The sequence below is a fragment of the Cygnus atratus genome, chromosome 20 (genome assembly GCF_013377495.2).
Source record: "Cygnus atratus isolate AKBS03 ecotype Queensland, Australia chromosome 20, CAtr_DNAZoo_HiC_assembly, whole genome shotgun sequence".
Lineage (NCBI taxonomy): Eukaryota > Metazoa > Chordata > Aves > Anseriformes > Anatidae > Cygnus > Cygnus atratus.
The window spans coordinates 1718728-1733218 of NC_066381.1; the positions used below are offsets into that span (position 1 = coordinate 1718728).

At 44.3% G+C, this 14491-nt stretch overlaps 1 protein-coding gene across 4 annotated transcripts in view; it reads right to left on the reverse strand.

The window, feature by feature from the left end:
* AUTS2 (activator of transcription and developmental regulator AUTS2) overlaps positions 1-14491 on the reverse strand; it is a 762050-nt gene that overhangs the window by 58616 nt on the left and 688943 nt on the right. For all 4 annotated transcript variants that reach the window (XM_035559290.2, XM_035559288.2, XM_035559289.2 and 1 more), the window contains exon 6: positions 13973-14021. In XM_035559290.2, the coding sequence (XP_035415183.1) occupies positions 13973-14021 (49 nt within the window). The remainder of the gene's footprint in view (positions 1-13972; positions 14022-14491) is intronic.

A 14491-nucleotide genomic window follows, 5' to 3' on the forward strand; every position in this document is an offset into this window, starting at 1 on the left:
CATGATAAACTGCATTTCCTGAGTTATTCTCTTGTGCTGCTTCTAGTTTTAAAATTTTATACTTAAATTTAAGCATCTCCAGTCCTGTTCCTGTACAATCCTAATCTTCAGAGTATGACATGAATTATTACTCTGTAAAGCTCCCATTTAGCACACTGCTCACTACTGAATAAAATCAGAGGAATGTTCCTGTTTACAAGGCAAGGTTCGGCATGTTACACCACCAAACAGCCTTCGGTGAACTTGCTTCTGGGCTGGGTTTTGCTGTGATGAATACAAAGCCCTAATACAACACGTCAAAAAGTACGCGATGTCTACATCTCACATGTACTGCTCGGGGGAAAAGGTAAATAGAGTATAAGCAAGTTCTTTCTTTTTCAGAAAAGTCTGAGCTGCCAGAGATCTAGTGAAATCATTTACCTTCTGCCGGTCACAGCAAGTTATCTGCATGCTTTTTATATATTAAAAAACATAGCCTAACAGAACATACTCACTCTATCTACAAAGAACAAAGTTTAAGTTGCAGAGAGAAAATGTAGGTACAGCGATAAACTATCAATTATAAGCAGCAATCATTTTTCCACAGTAAGCCAAAGGAAAGCAAACAAAACCTACATTTCCAAAGAAAACTGCTAAAATCTGTTTATCATTCTTCTGAAGAATCAGCTCAAAGATTGAATCACATTCTTTGCCTTTTATTTGTTTTCATTTGCAAATAATTTATCTCACTATATATGTACTAGAATAAACAACACAGGCATGGTATTTATGAAAGCAAACTTTTACCTACAAATTAGATGGATCGTTTTAGGCTTTGAAGTTTACTTAGCTCTCTGACTGGAAGGGTTTTTTGCCACTCCTGCTTTTAACAGCTAGCAGCCAAAGAACCATAAAATGTTGCAGAAAAATGCTACAGATTCTTTGCCAAAACAGCAAACTTTCCCTGCGTTAGCATCTTTATGAACAACTTTCGGTAGCACTGCACCGCTCCTTATTCCTCTGCCTCACTGTTTGCTAACATTGACTATGCCTGAAAAGCAAGCACGGGGACTTCATCGGGAAAATCCTAATCCCATGCTAGGCTGCGGGTATGACCTGCGTGCATGTGCACCTGCATTTATGTGGCTGAAACTCATGATTTGTATGCACACAGACGGTAGCATTAGTGTTAAGAAAAGGAGCAATCCCATGAAATTTTAAGTTATGGCACCTGTCACACACTTCTTAACATATCCACTCTATTTTATCACATACACTAAGTCGCACAAGATTAGTAATATAACATACTAAACACTAAAGGCCCCCGGTGTGCTTTACTGCGTGCAGCTGCACCACTACTGATACAGGGGAGCACAAAGCTGTAGCAGCCTCTGAAAATTTGGGGTTTGCCAAGATGACAAACAGGGCGATTTAGGGCCTGTGCTGCGAAGAGGTTGGGGATGCTCCAGGCTGGAAAGCCAGGGCACAATGCCTGGTGGCAGCACGGTGCCTGCTGCGGCAGCAAGACGTTCAGGGGGGCAAGGTACGATGACCAGCGGCGTCTGTCCTAGCAGGGAGCCCTTGCCTTTGGGGACCCCGATGCCGTCTGTTCCTGCACTCTCTGGATGCATCAAAGTGCTCCAAAGAAAGGCGGGTTCATCGCTTTTGTGTAAACTACCGGAGCAATAAAAACCATCATTAGAGACAATTTACTGGCTAATCTAATTTTTAAGTATGCACAGCCACTCGCAGCAATCAACTTTAAATTAATTATAAGATCAGATTAAAAGGGGAAGATGGATCATTTCCTGGCCCACCCGTAAGCCCTCTCAGATGACAGCACGTGCGTGCTTTTGCTTTTTCAAATTCTGTTGTTCAGCCTCTGTTCTAAGATGTCAGCCATTCACCTGCAGGAAAACGGCAGAGACTTGGCACGGCCTGCAGGAGAGACCCTCAGTGCAGTAACCACCAGGACGCTTCCAAAGCTGTCGTCCCTGTGTCCTGCCCAAGGGCTGGCTCTGACACGAGCCGGTCGGAGTGGCGGCTGCTGTCGTTCAGGGCTGGGCACACAGGGGTCTGTGTCAGCTGCGCTGTGCTTAGGGTCTGCTTCACCCAATTATTTGTTTGTCGTGTAGAGACCTGGGTATTGAGCAGATACTGTCAAGTTATTTTTGGCCCCCTGATGTACTGGCAAAACATAATGAGGCCTTTAGGTGAATAACTGTCTTGGCATCGAGGTGCTAAAACGATGTGCTGTTGAAAGGCTGGAGAGCAATTAGGTTCTTTGAATGAGATGAGATGCTGGACAGGGCATGTGAAGACAAAGAAAACAAGCTTAACTATCAAAGCGCCAAACTCTCCCCCGAAGTTGTCAGCTACCTATTTAAGCAAGGTGTTAATCCACTACAAGCTGGATTGCCAACAAACTTAATTTTTTATTAATTCAGAAGATGTGCAGACTTGTCCCACTTGCACATATTACCCAGCCCTTTCCAGACAAGTGTAACAGCTTGCCAGATGATTATTATCATCCTTTAATTGTATTACAGCAATTCCCACAAGCCCCAGCCGTGGGCCTGTTTTCCACAGTGTAGGGGCTGTGCAAATGGGCCAAAAGATGGTCCAAAGACTTATTATATAAGAATAAAAGCCAGCATGTAGATACAGGGAGCAGATGTGGAAGCAGACAGGGAAAATAAAGTCAATCAAGATCCATCACTGGAAGAGGAAGACTCACAACAGAGGTAAGACGTCACAGATCTGTTAAGAAGGAGGGCAGGACACAGATTCTTTCCCCCTGAGCTGTGGCTTTCACCTGCTGTTCATGTGGCTGTTCCAGCAAGCTGGATTCACACCCACCGTGCCCACAAGCATGACTGACATCCCACAGGACTGGGCTCTGCAGAGGCAGCCTTTGGAAATAATGGTGTTGGTCATCACTACAAACACTTGAGGAAATGTTTCACGCTTCTCTCACTGATCAAACTGGGTTTTATCAGCACAGGCTTTACATAGCATCCGGTCTGCATCATAGGACGGGCAGAAAGCACTTGTTGACCTCACAGTGCTGGGCCATGATCTTTTAAAGAGGGTCACTGGAAGAAGAGAGTTATTTTTGTAAAATGTTTATGCAGATGCACGTACAGGAAAGCACTCTATAGGCAGACTGGTACTAATCCACCACTCGCAACAGAGGTGAGCGCTCTCATTTCTCCTGCCAAGTGTACTTTGGGGACTATGCATCTAGAGAAACCACAGGGAAAACACAACAGCAGGTACTACAGGCCATTTTTAGGAAGGAAACCTGACAGTAGCATGGAGAAAGGCTGTAAGAAAAGTGATCTTTGCAACAATGAAACAAGCAACAATTTTCTAATTTTCCCCATAGAACCATTTGGTTTTGGTTCAGTCTCATAAATACTCAAGGATGAGCTTCTGACCTGAAAGACAAGGATTTGCCTTGGAGTCTGAACCGAGTTGAAAGGAACCCATCCATCTGTGGCAATGGGCAGCGGATCTGGCCTCAGATGGCTTACGAAATCTGTACGTACAGAGTGTGCTGCCACGCGCAGCACCGTAGGCATGGTTACACGACTGGTGTCAGCATGAGTTAATCTGTCTAGCAGCCTACATGCAACTGCTTGTGTACTCTAAGGGTTGTTCACCTATTCTGCAATCAGACGTGACTGTTCAAATATGGACTGCATTTATAATGAGCCAGTTACTCAAGAACCACGGTCTTCAAAACACGCTATCCAGAGTGGTCTGCTTTAAGCATGCCTGATGTAATCTCAGGATTTCTTTTGGTGTGGTGAAAGAGGACACATACGGTGTTTCGTGATTGCTCGTATTGTTTCTGAGCATGCTCTCATCTCAGCTGGATGCGAGTGTTCAGAGAACCTGGTCAGCACTATGCTCCTCATTGCTCTTTTTGAAATACTAACAGCTTTTCATTTTTCCATCCACACGACAACTCTTTCCCAGATCCCAAAGAAAACGAAGGCTGTTTATTCGTCCACCAACAATCCTCACCTCCAAATCAACACTCACTTGATTGGAGGGTAGAAACACAACACTGAACTTCTGGCAATGAATTAAGACCGAACTGAAGGCCAAGATTGTTCCTCTGTCTTTCTTCACGAAGAAGTGAGGTGAGAACCCATGAGTTCATCCTATTTCTCCCAGTCAATTCAATAAGCCTTGTTCAGACCCCAGGAAGAGTGTCAAGAGTACCTGCAGTTGTTCAGGTACCTCATCTAGATGTGGTCAGATCCAAGGAGAAGAGAAAGAATTAAGAAGATCTTTCTAAAAGACATCAAAAACTCAGTATCCTTGTCCATCTAGCAAAGCTAGAAGTGTCTCACTGCCCTCCACAACCAAATAAACTGAGGATCACCTTGGGAGATCAATTCCCTTACTGACAACGTGCTCCTTGCACTACCCCAAAGCGCCAAGCAGAGCTGTTAGTTCAAGTTTCAAAGCAGCAGTGGAGTTGAGGTTGGAGATTTATAACGCTGTACCTGGCACAGCTTCTCGCCCCTCCTCTCAGAGACAGGTCGTACTAAAAAAACTAAAAAACTGCCAAAGTCAGGTTTTGATAATCATTTATCTCAGAAACACAAGCAAGGAGAGGAATAAAACCCAGTTACTACCATGGGACAGAACAAAATGGTGCCATTGTTCTACCCAGCAAAATCGAATCCCAAACTGATTTGTGGCAAAGCAATGGAGACTGTAATGCCCACGCAGCAGTCACACCTGCTGAAATCTGCAGAGGCAGTGCTCGTATGAACAGCCAACGATAAAAACCAGCAAACAGAAGTAAAACTGGGGGTTTTGCTCATCTGCAATTGATTTTTATAATGCTGTTTCTTTTAACAAATGCATTTTAAGTGCTTATGGGACTAACAACCTAGTAAATGAACTAAGTATTAATTTGTGGCTTTATTACTCGGCAGACCTATTTTCATAAAGCCATTTTTCTTAGGACACAGCTTGCTTTGCAGCAGCTGCTTCCTATTACAAGCCACTCAAATTACTTTGGCTCCAATTTTCAGAAGTGCCCACTAACTTGAAATATTTGGAAATGACACCAAATTGCTGCAGGAGCTCAGCAGCACTACGCCTCATCGCTCTCCCCAGCCCTCTAATGCTAACAAAAATCAGTAAGCCATGAGCACCAGCGATGGCACGGCTCGCTCACTGTTCCCCTCATCATGGGCAAAGCGTTGACCCAGACAGCCCATGTCCTCCAAATCGACCTCACCTACTGACACCGTGACATTTTGCGGAAACCCACAAAGGAACCGCGGAGCACGGTGCTGACCCAGCCACAAGGTACCCACAGAGGGCTGGAGAAGGGGGCTTGGCTCATGCTCCAAATGCTGTGAATGACTCCTGGACAGCTCTGGGCAAATGGGGTGACACAGGACTTGGGGAGTTCCTTTGGGCGTGAACAGGATTTAGGTAGAAGGCACGTGGCCCCAGAGAGGTATGGGCAAGCTGTGAGCGTGCCTGAACCCAGGATTTCATGCACCGGGGGAAATCCTGCTCAAGTAAACACAGGCGCTAGCAGTCAGGTGGGGTTTGAGTCCAGAGCTCTCAGACCCGGAAATTCTTCCTGGGTCCCACTTTGAATATATTAAGCTTAAAAAAAAAGTCTTCAGAAATATTTTTGGGTAAGTAAAAAGGGAAAAAAAACGAGCTCCTGCCTTACTCTCCTAGTATATGTAAGTCAAGGTCATTAACTCTTCTAAAAGGCACTTAAATCAAGTTTATCTACTCTTCCGTTTGCAACTTTTTAAGTATACATTTACGCTGGCTTTTTTAAACAGCTTGCTGGATGCTGCCTAACACCCTGTCAGAAACACACTCTCTCACTACTTGAAGCATTGCTCAGCATGCTCCTGGCAGCAATGCAGGCCAGTGCTAGTCAAATCTAGCCTGGAAAATAGTTCATGTTACACTAAATAATTTCATCAGCACGGAACGATCCCAGGGTGAAGCTGTGCTGTGGCCGGGCTGATCCAGCCTCCCTCCACTGCCTCTGCCCCCTCCTTCGCGCCAGGTCTGGCAGCAGCAAGCTGTGAAATCATCGCCCTTTTCTTGCAGCATTTGGTTTGCTGGTGAGGTGATGAACCCAGCTCACAGATTCCACCAAGCACCAGGGTGGCAGCAAGGTGGGGACGAGAGCAGGACCCCATGGGGACAGCAGCCAGTGGCAGGGGGTTGAGCCCCTCTGGGCAGCGTCCCCTCACTAACACAGGTGCATTTGGGTGAAATATTAAAAAAAAAGAAGAAAATAAAAGTGATTCCTGGGTGGCTGAAAGTCTCCATGGTGTCACAGGATTTAATCCTGTGGCCTTCATCCAGAAAAGCACTTAAGTAAACTCTCAGTGTTAACAAGTGTTTAGGGTCAGTCATGCGACGAAGCAGGTTACTGAACTGAAGCCTACATGAGGACAAATTAGGGTCTGTTTGTTCTGCTGCATGGAAGTAATAATGGCCTCTTCCAGCCATCTCTGGATCTGGAGAAACGGTGGTGTCTCTTTACAGCAAGGCCCTTCCTTTGCTTTTGGACCAACAAGTGCTGAGCCATGAAAAAGCTAAAAGTCACCAGTTTAAAGTATCATCCTTTGCAAGGTATTCATTGCTGCTGGAATGAACACAGTAGTTCTCACTTGGAAGCTTTATTTCAGTCTTTCTGCCTACTCAGACAAATATTATTGCACTTAAGTCACACATTTAAGGGTTTCTTCACATGCTCAGACTGTGTGTGTGTGTTTTTCTAAAAAGAAAAAAAAAAGCCAGCTGAGACTTTGGAAAGCAAGGGAGAGATCTGCCTGTGGTTTTCCACATCTGTTCCCACACTCCGGAAAACAATGACTAATTCAAATAACTCCACTGACTTCTGTGGGCAGTCTGCATGATAAAATAATATCATATTTTGTGGGATCATTTTATATGGAAAAACATTTAAAGTATGTCAGCACTGTGATGAAGTTGAAAGGCGTTCTTGTTTGGGGGATGGTTAAAAATGGGAAGAAAAACGTCTGTTTGCTCTGATTTTTGAAGCAACTACGAAGACTTTTACATGAAAAAATAAAAAGGAAAAAAAAGCACAATTCATATAGCTGTCCCTGTGAAACTCCTACTGACATCCAGAGCGTCAAGACTGATACATAACTGTAGGATGTGAGATACTTTGGAGTGCATTTTTTTTTTTAAATTAGCAGTAGTTGGATGTAAGACAGCCTGAGCAAAGAGTGCAAAATGGTGCCAAGCGAGGAGACAGCAGATCCTGCTGAAAAGTGGGCAGCAGAGGGGAACCGGTGGGCGAGTAGCACAGGGGGGTGTTTGGGAAGCCCGGGCACCCCTGCGTACGCCACACGCTGCATACTGGTCTACAGGTCTTCAACAGACCTTAAAAGAGAGGCTTGCACAGCTAGAGATAACCCATTTTTTTCTGGTGGTAAAATGAATTTATGGCCCATTCCTTCTTTTTCCTTCAAGCCCCATGAGCACACGGTGTGGCCTCTCCGGGCAGCCAGCGCCCCACTGCTGGGACAGCTCAACCCCTGCTGCCCACAGACGAAGCAAACCGCTTTGTGCGGTCTGCTAGCTGAGTCAAGCAAACAGCAGCGTTAAATGCATCGATAAATGAGACGGAGGAACCATTTAATGGTGCTTGGCGTTATCTGAACCCACACAGCCGTTGCGTAAGCGCGCTGGGTCCATGCCGCAGGTGCAGGCGGCAGCAGCCTGGCTACGGGGACAGCTCTGCTGGGGCACACTCGCATCTAAACCCCACGTCAGCAGCCTCCGCCTCTGCTGAAAATGACATTGCAGTGCTTTTCCAATTGAAACGCAATGTATTTGATAAGATAACAAATGCCTGGCAAAGCACATTTAAGTTATGTATGGAAAAGAAGAGGAGGGGAAAAGTCTTGTATAAACAGCAAAACAATAGCTTTATCTAATCTCGGGCGACTTACTGCTGCTTGTCTGCGTGCGTGTGTTTTACTGACAAAATAAAATAAATTGAATCAGCTCACACACGATAACATGCTCTTTCCTACCTCATACTAATTGCTTGGCTAATTGATGTTTGTTGAACTTTCTCCATTTCATTGAGTGATTAGGTACAAAGCTAACAGTTGACATCTGTAGGCGCTTAACTGGCGTCTGTAATTACTGTTAATGTTAAATAATTGTTAGTTAATTGGAGTGGTAACTGACTGAATGGAATCCAGATTGTGAAGCAAAAAGAGACCTAGTTAAATAAACATACATTTTCAGAGAAAACAACGTTTTATTACAAGAGAGAGACTAACAGCAGGCCAGATATGGGAGGTCTGCAGGATGCTCCATTTATGAAATCTCATGCCAGGCTCCAGCCTGGACTCCACTCATCTGGAGGTATGTCAAGTCAAGATCCTTGTCAACAAACCACTCTTATCCTTAAGAATTTTTCCACCTTATTTTGAATTGATTACCACTGGTTATTTTGCAGCCCAGAGCTGATAAGCCTTTTTTTTTTGTTGTTTTGAGAAAATCAAATATAGTTTAATCTGTAAAGCAAATACTTTCTCCAGAACAGACACAATTATGCATTAGTAAATATTGTCGTTTTGCTCACTGACACTGGAATCGTTTGACTTTGCTAAGACCAACAGCCTTAAGAGAACTTAGAGGAATACAATCAGCACCTGAGACCAAAGAGTACTTGATACAAGTTCAAGCGGACAAGGCTTCCCAGAACAATGCTGTCAACTGCCTCTTTCAGTTATTTTGGAAACACCCATGCCTGGCTCTGGCTCTTTTGTGGTTTGGTTTTGCTTTGAATGATTAAATTCAAAATTATCAGCCTTGGAAGGCTCCTGTGCTGTAAGATTGTAAGTTTTCAGATTTAAGAATCTAAAAGGTTTTCGAAGAGGCTACCTCTGACCTTACCATCTCTTTAGGCACATCACATTATCCAGGGAATTTTTCTTGCAGCTAAAATTGCTATTACCTCCCCCAGCACTGGGGGCCCTGCCTGACACCCATACCCCAGCCAAAAAAGCCCTCCAGCACGTAAAGCAGAGGGTATAAAAGGTGTTCTGATGGGCAGGAGCCACTTGTGCACAGGAGATGCAGCCATAAGGGGAAGTTATGCAACAAATTCCTCGCTCAGATAAAGCCTTCATGACACAGAAATAACTGCCTTGCTCTTTTGTGCACTAGAACAAAGGACCGTCTCAAGACATGTGTTGACTTTTTTGTCTGCCTGACTTGGAAGTTATAGTGAAGTGATGCAACGTTTCTTCTAATCTAACTCGCTGGCACAAGAAACCTAGGGTCTTCAAAATAGGAGACTTTTTACAGAGCTCAGTCCCTTGTTAATGAGACACTGAACTTTCACATGGAAAATGCTGAAAAGTCATTTGAAACCCAAGAAACAGCATAACCGACAGATCCAAAGCCACCAGCAGTCTCCACTAGAAAGGCAAGGAGACACCATTGTCAAGGCATCATTTTGGGAGGGCGAGCCCATCCCCACAGCCACAAAAAAGAAGCCTGCAGAACTGCCCCAGTGACTCAGCCGTCCCAGAGGTTCTGGCCGATGGGGGGTTCCCGCAGCCCTGGCATTGCTCCACAGCCCTAACACCAACCTCGGAAGAAACACTTCAGTGAGCAGACGTAGCATGGAGGACCAAAGCACGCGGGGAACAGCCCGTCAAAAGCAAAGGTGAGAATACCCAGCATGCGACTTGGGCTGCTGGGAAGGTTCCTGCAGACTCCAGGGAAGTAGTCAGTCCTCTGGCAGTGTCCTTGCTCATCCTGCACACGTGCCGTCTGTGTGCTAGGAGATCCAGTTGTATTCAAGATGAGCCAGTGTGGGGCTGGCTTACTTAGAGCGAGCTCTCCTCTACAGCCAAGGATCCCCTGTGGATTGGATCAGCAAGGAGAAGCACTTGCCAGCTTGAGCTCCCGACTTGTTTACAGAAACAGATGTTGTAGAGGATCCTCAAGAAATGATTCACCGAAGACGAGGGGAGAAAAAACCATATGCCTGTTTTTCCAGGGAAGGATCTTCCTGTAGAGCCACCTAAAAAGCCAGGGCTTGATCTGACCGGTATTTCAGCCACCAGTGAGGACTAGTAACCCAGACGCCTTGATCTACCTCCAGCTGAGAGTATAAATATTTCCCTGACAGCTGGTGGTGCCACAAAGCAGAAGGATTCATAAAGTTTACATGAACATCCTGTAAACAATTTGAACATAAAAAGCTGTAACAGCCCAATTGTGTTTCTGATCAAAGGCAAACTTCAATATACAGCACAAATGAAACTTCATCACTTTGGGACTCATTTCTCCCTCCAGGAAAAGCTGTTTTCCAAGGGTACGTAGGAGGGAGTTAACATAAATTAAATACACAGCAGTAGTAGGAGCTGCCTGCTTTGCATCTTCAGATGTGTCTATTTAAATTATTAAAAGATAATGGAATTTAATTATGCTGGAAAGTCATGTTACAAAAATTCATGAACAGAAACCTGTATTTTGGCCAGGATTAATGGTGTTAAGGTTGACGCTCTGATGTAAGTAGAAGTCATGTTCTTTTGCAGACTCCATGACTATAAGCAGCGATCCTGAACTGGAAAGCACAGCTTGCACAAGTCAGGGACAAAGGGGGTGCTGCAGACGGGCGAGGCACTTCTCTTCCATTCCTCCTCCACGGAGAGATTGTAGGTGCTCACCTCCCAACACAGACACCCAGATTTCAACAGCAATCATTTTCCTAGGTAATTTTAAGCTTCGCAACATAAATTCCTGCCCAAATGATGGAGCCCAGGGCTCTGGTACATGACAAGGGACTACTCATTTCAGCAGCAGCCACAGCAATTCCTGCCCTGGGGAACGCGCCACATTCCTCCCAAATCCCCAGCCCTGCTGCAGACATGGCACAGGGCTGGGGACCTCAGGGAGCAGTGGCAGCAAAGAGCTGACATGGGAACCCCACGGCTCTCTCAAACACGGCATCGCTCTGCTGTGACTCATACCCCAGCCCCAAGGGGCCCTAACATCCATGGGGCACTCCCCAAAACTCACAGGACTCATCTTCCCCTTGAGCTCTAAGGGCAACCAGCTCCTAAATGAATGCTGGGAGACTTCTCTTTGATGGGTTTATTCCCCCCCTTCAAGGAAGGCTTAGTGGGAGGGAATTTCCACTTTGTCCTAGATTTTTTAATTTTTACTATTTGTGAGGAAAGGGCTGGTTCACATTACACATCCCTACTAATCGCGTACACCTTGAGCTTGATCTCATCATTAGCCCTGAAGTCCACAAGCAAATGACAGAAACCTAAAACACTTTAGGATTTTTACCTGCTCTGTGAATACATTACTTATGTAATTTTCTGCTACCTCAGCTGTAAGGAATTCTGCAAAAACAGAAGTGGCAAGACATGAAGTATGTGTGAAACACATGTAGCTGAGGGATGTCGGAGAGGCCTGGCCCTGGACGTGGAGGGATGCACACTTGTCAGTGTGCTGAGCCCTCCCAGCCTGGTCTCTCAGCCAGGAGCTTTGAAGGTTTCATCATGATTTACCCAATGCAGACGAGACCTTTCTTACAAGTGATTTTTATTGCTTTTGGCAAAAGCAGCCACGGACAACACAGGGGAAGAACTGGCTTTGAAGCAAACAGACTGAATTGCAGGGAGAGAACTTGAACTTGGAATATATCAAACTGACAGCACCCGGGCAGTCGTCAGCCGTCTCCAGGGCAGACACTCGGAGAAGGCAAGAGCCTTGCAACAACCGCGGCCACAGCGAGAGCCCCTGCACCTGGCTGCAAGCAATTATTGACATTATCCCCAAACAGGGGATCTTTCTGAGGCTCTTTTCCTGATATTTAGTGGTCTGAATGCTAATCCTTTAAACAAAACTGTCCCCGATGCTTTTTCCGCCCTCTTTCCCCTTAATCTCTTTCTCCCAGTGGAGGAAAAAAAAAATAAAAAAAAATACCAGTCAGCCTAGTTTGGCCGCACCTGGATTTGCATTGATTCTCCCCTTGTCATTCATGTTACCAACAGGAATTAGCATATGGCTTTAAGGGGAAACTCAGGAGGAGAAAAGAAAGACACCATTTTGATGGAAATAAGGGGCAAAGGAATAATCTACCATCAACTAAAAAGCTTATTTGTGTATGGTTTCCCAAGCAAAGCTTAGAAAAGCCTATGTTGATTTTAGGCTACACAAAGAAACCCTAATCCTTTCAAGGAAACTAAATCACCAAAAGAAAGTACCGCAGAAGAAAAGGCTCCCTGTCAAGCATGGGTATTCACAACCAAATAGATGCCACGAATCAACCTCTGTAAGTAAACACAAATAAGAATGTGGGAAACGTGCTGGGTTCGAAAAAGAAAATGGGAGGAAAAGGAAGAGGGGCCTGCTCCTCCTCCCTCAGCCTGCAGGAGCCCCGGCCCTAGGCCCTGCCTGCAGGCCGCATCCAGTCCTTGGCCATGGCTACTCCAACCCCATGGTGGATTTTTACAGTGAATTTGCAAAATTAAGACACAGTCGCATGTACGACGGAGTCACTCAAACACAAAACTCTTCCATTTTTAAATTCTTTTTGGCTGTGACCCCTGCCTGTGGAGGGGTTGGGTGGCAACCCGTAAATTCATTTAAACCAAACGGATCTATCAGATTGCCAAGTGAGATAACCTAGTTAGACCACCGAGACCATCCATCCGAATGGTACTTCCAAATGATGCAATTACATGAAAAAGAAGAATATGGATCCATAATGCAATTAAATATAAGTATTATTCAATATGCAGCAGCAGACCTCAAAAGTGATGGTGTATCAGCGTGGGAATCCCAAACGTATTGGGGTCACATAGCTGTCCCCACTTAAACTACTTCATGGAATTAAAACACACAAAACAACACCAGAATGACCCACTGGAGTAATAAACCCAAGTCCTGGCCTGGTGGGGAACACCCAGGGCAACACTAAGCAAATCCACACGTGGCCGACAAGAGAAACCTAAATACCAAATTAATCTGTGTCTTCTAATGCAGACTTATTCAAGTGTTCCAAAACCCCGGTAAGTTAAAACACTGTGGGTTTACAGCTAGAAGCACACCCTATTCCTATTACTAGGCAGTTACACACTGCCATTACGAAGTAGGAAAGTGGGGTGAAAAGCAGAGGAACAGCTGACACATTTTAAAGGCTTTGAATTATACTCATTGGCGTAACTCTTGTCTGGAGCTGCTCCCTCAGCCCTCCTCACAAAAACAATGCAATAAATACATGAATAAATAAATAAATACGTCCCCACAGCCGACAGTCTTTCTAATAACGCTGCTTCAGGACAAGCTCTGCACAGAAGCTCACTGGCACTGATTTAGGGTAAGTTTTCCCTTAATGTACTGTTATATCATTAGCCACTCTCTCTTTAGATTGCTGTTTGGAGGAAATTAATGGGATACTGAATATTTAAATGTGGCCCTCTATATCATTTATTAACTCTACAGAAAGCACACAGCACAGCAAGCCATGGTTTATGACTATTATCCTGTGAATACTAAACGTTGGCTGGTTATTACTGTCAGCAGTGCAAATTGGCTATTCATAATTCCATGTCTATCATGTAGCTGATGAGTAACAATCAAGTTAAAACATTTTGAAAACTCTTACAGTTATTTAAATGAGCTTAAATTAAAGCCATTTGTAAAATAAACTATTCCCTAATATTGTTATTTAAATTAATTCTGACCTGGCAGGCACTGCATTATTTAAAGCCTTTATTTTATATTGCTTAAGCAAAGCAATTACCAAGCATACAGAACATGTCTGAAACCAAGAGAAACATAAAAAGCACTAACAAGCTGATTGCGACATTTCTGCAAGACAAGTTACATTTCATCTCCCATTGAAATTGCATGAAAAGAAATGTATGGGGAAAAAATATGTTTGTGATGTGAATTGCAGTCTTACCTTTATTTGTAACAGCGTTGAACAGTTTTTCAGAGCTGGCATCAGATGCCTGAAAGACCAATAAAAAATGAAGTTACATTTTCTGCAAGTGATACATTTCAAAAGGTACGCACTATATTTACACGCACACATATGTATACATATTTTAGAGAAACAAATCAGGTGACAAAACCAAGTGAGGTAACAGAAGCTGCACCCTCAGAGGAAAACGTCCATAAGGTGGTGCTATTTGGCTGTGCTTCACCACCCTGCAGTGCAGATATTTATTTGGAAAGAGTCTATTTAATAAAGAAAGAAATTATTTTTATTCGATGTATTAGCTGCACACAAACTGTATTTTTGTACTGTAATTATCCACTACGTTCTGACATCAATTTTGCAACTGAGAAGAGCTACAATTTTGAGTCATACAACCCAGTTTCAGGAATTTGCAGAATTGCGGGTTTCTAAATTACATTTTTAGGTATTTTTGGAGACCCCTACTGTGCCAACCATTTGATTTTTAGTATTTTTAAAGCA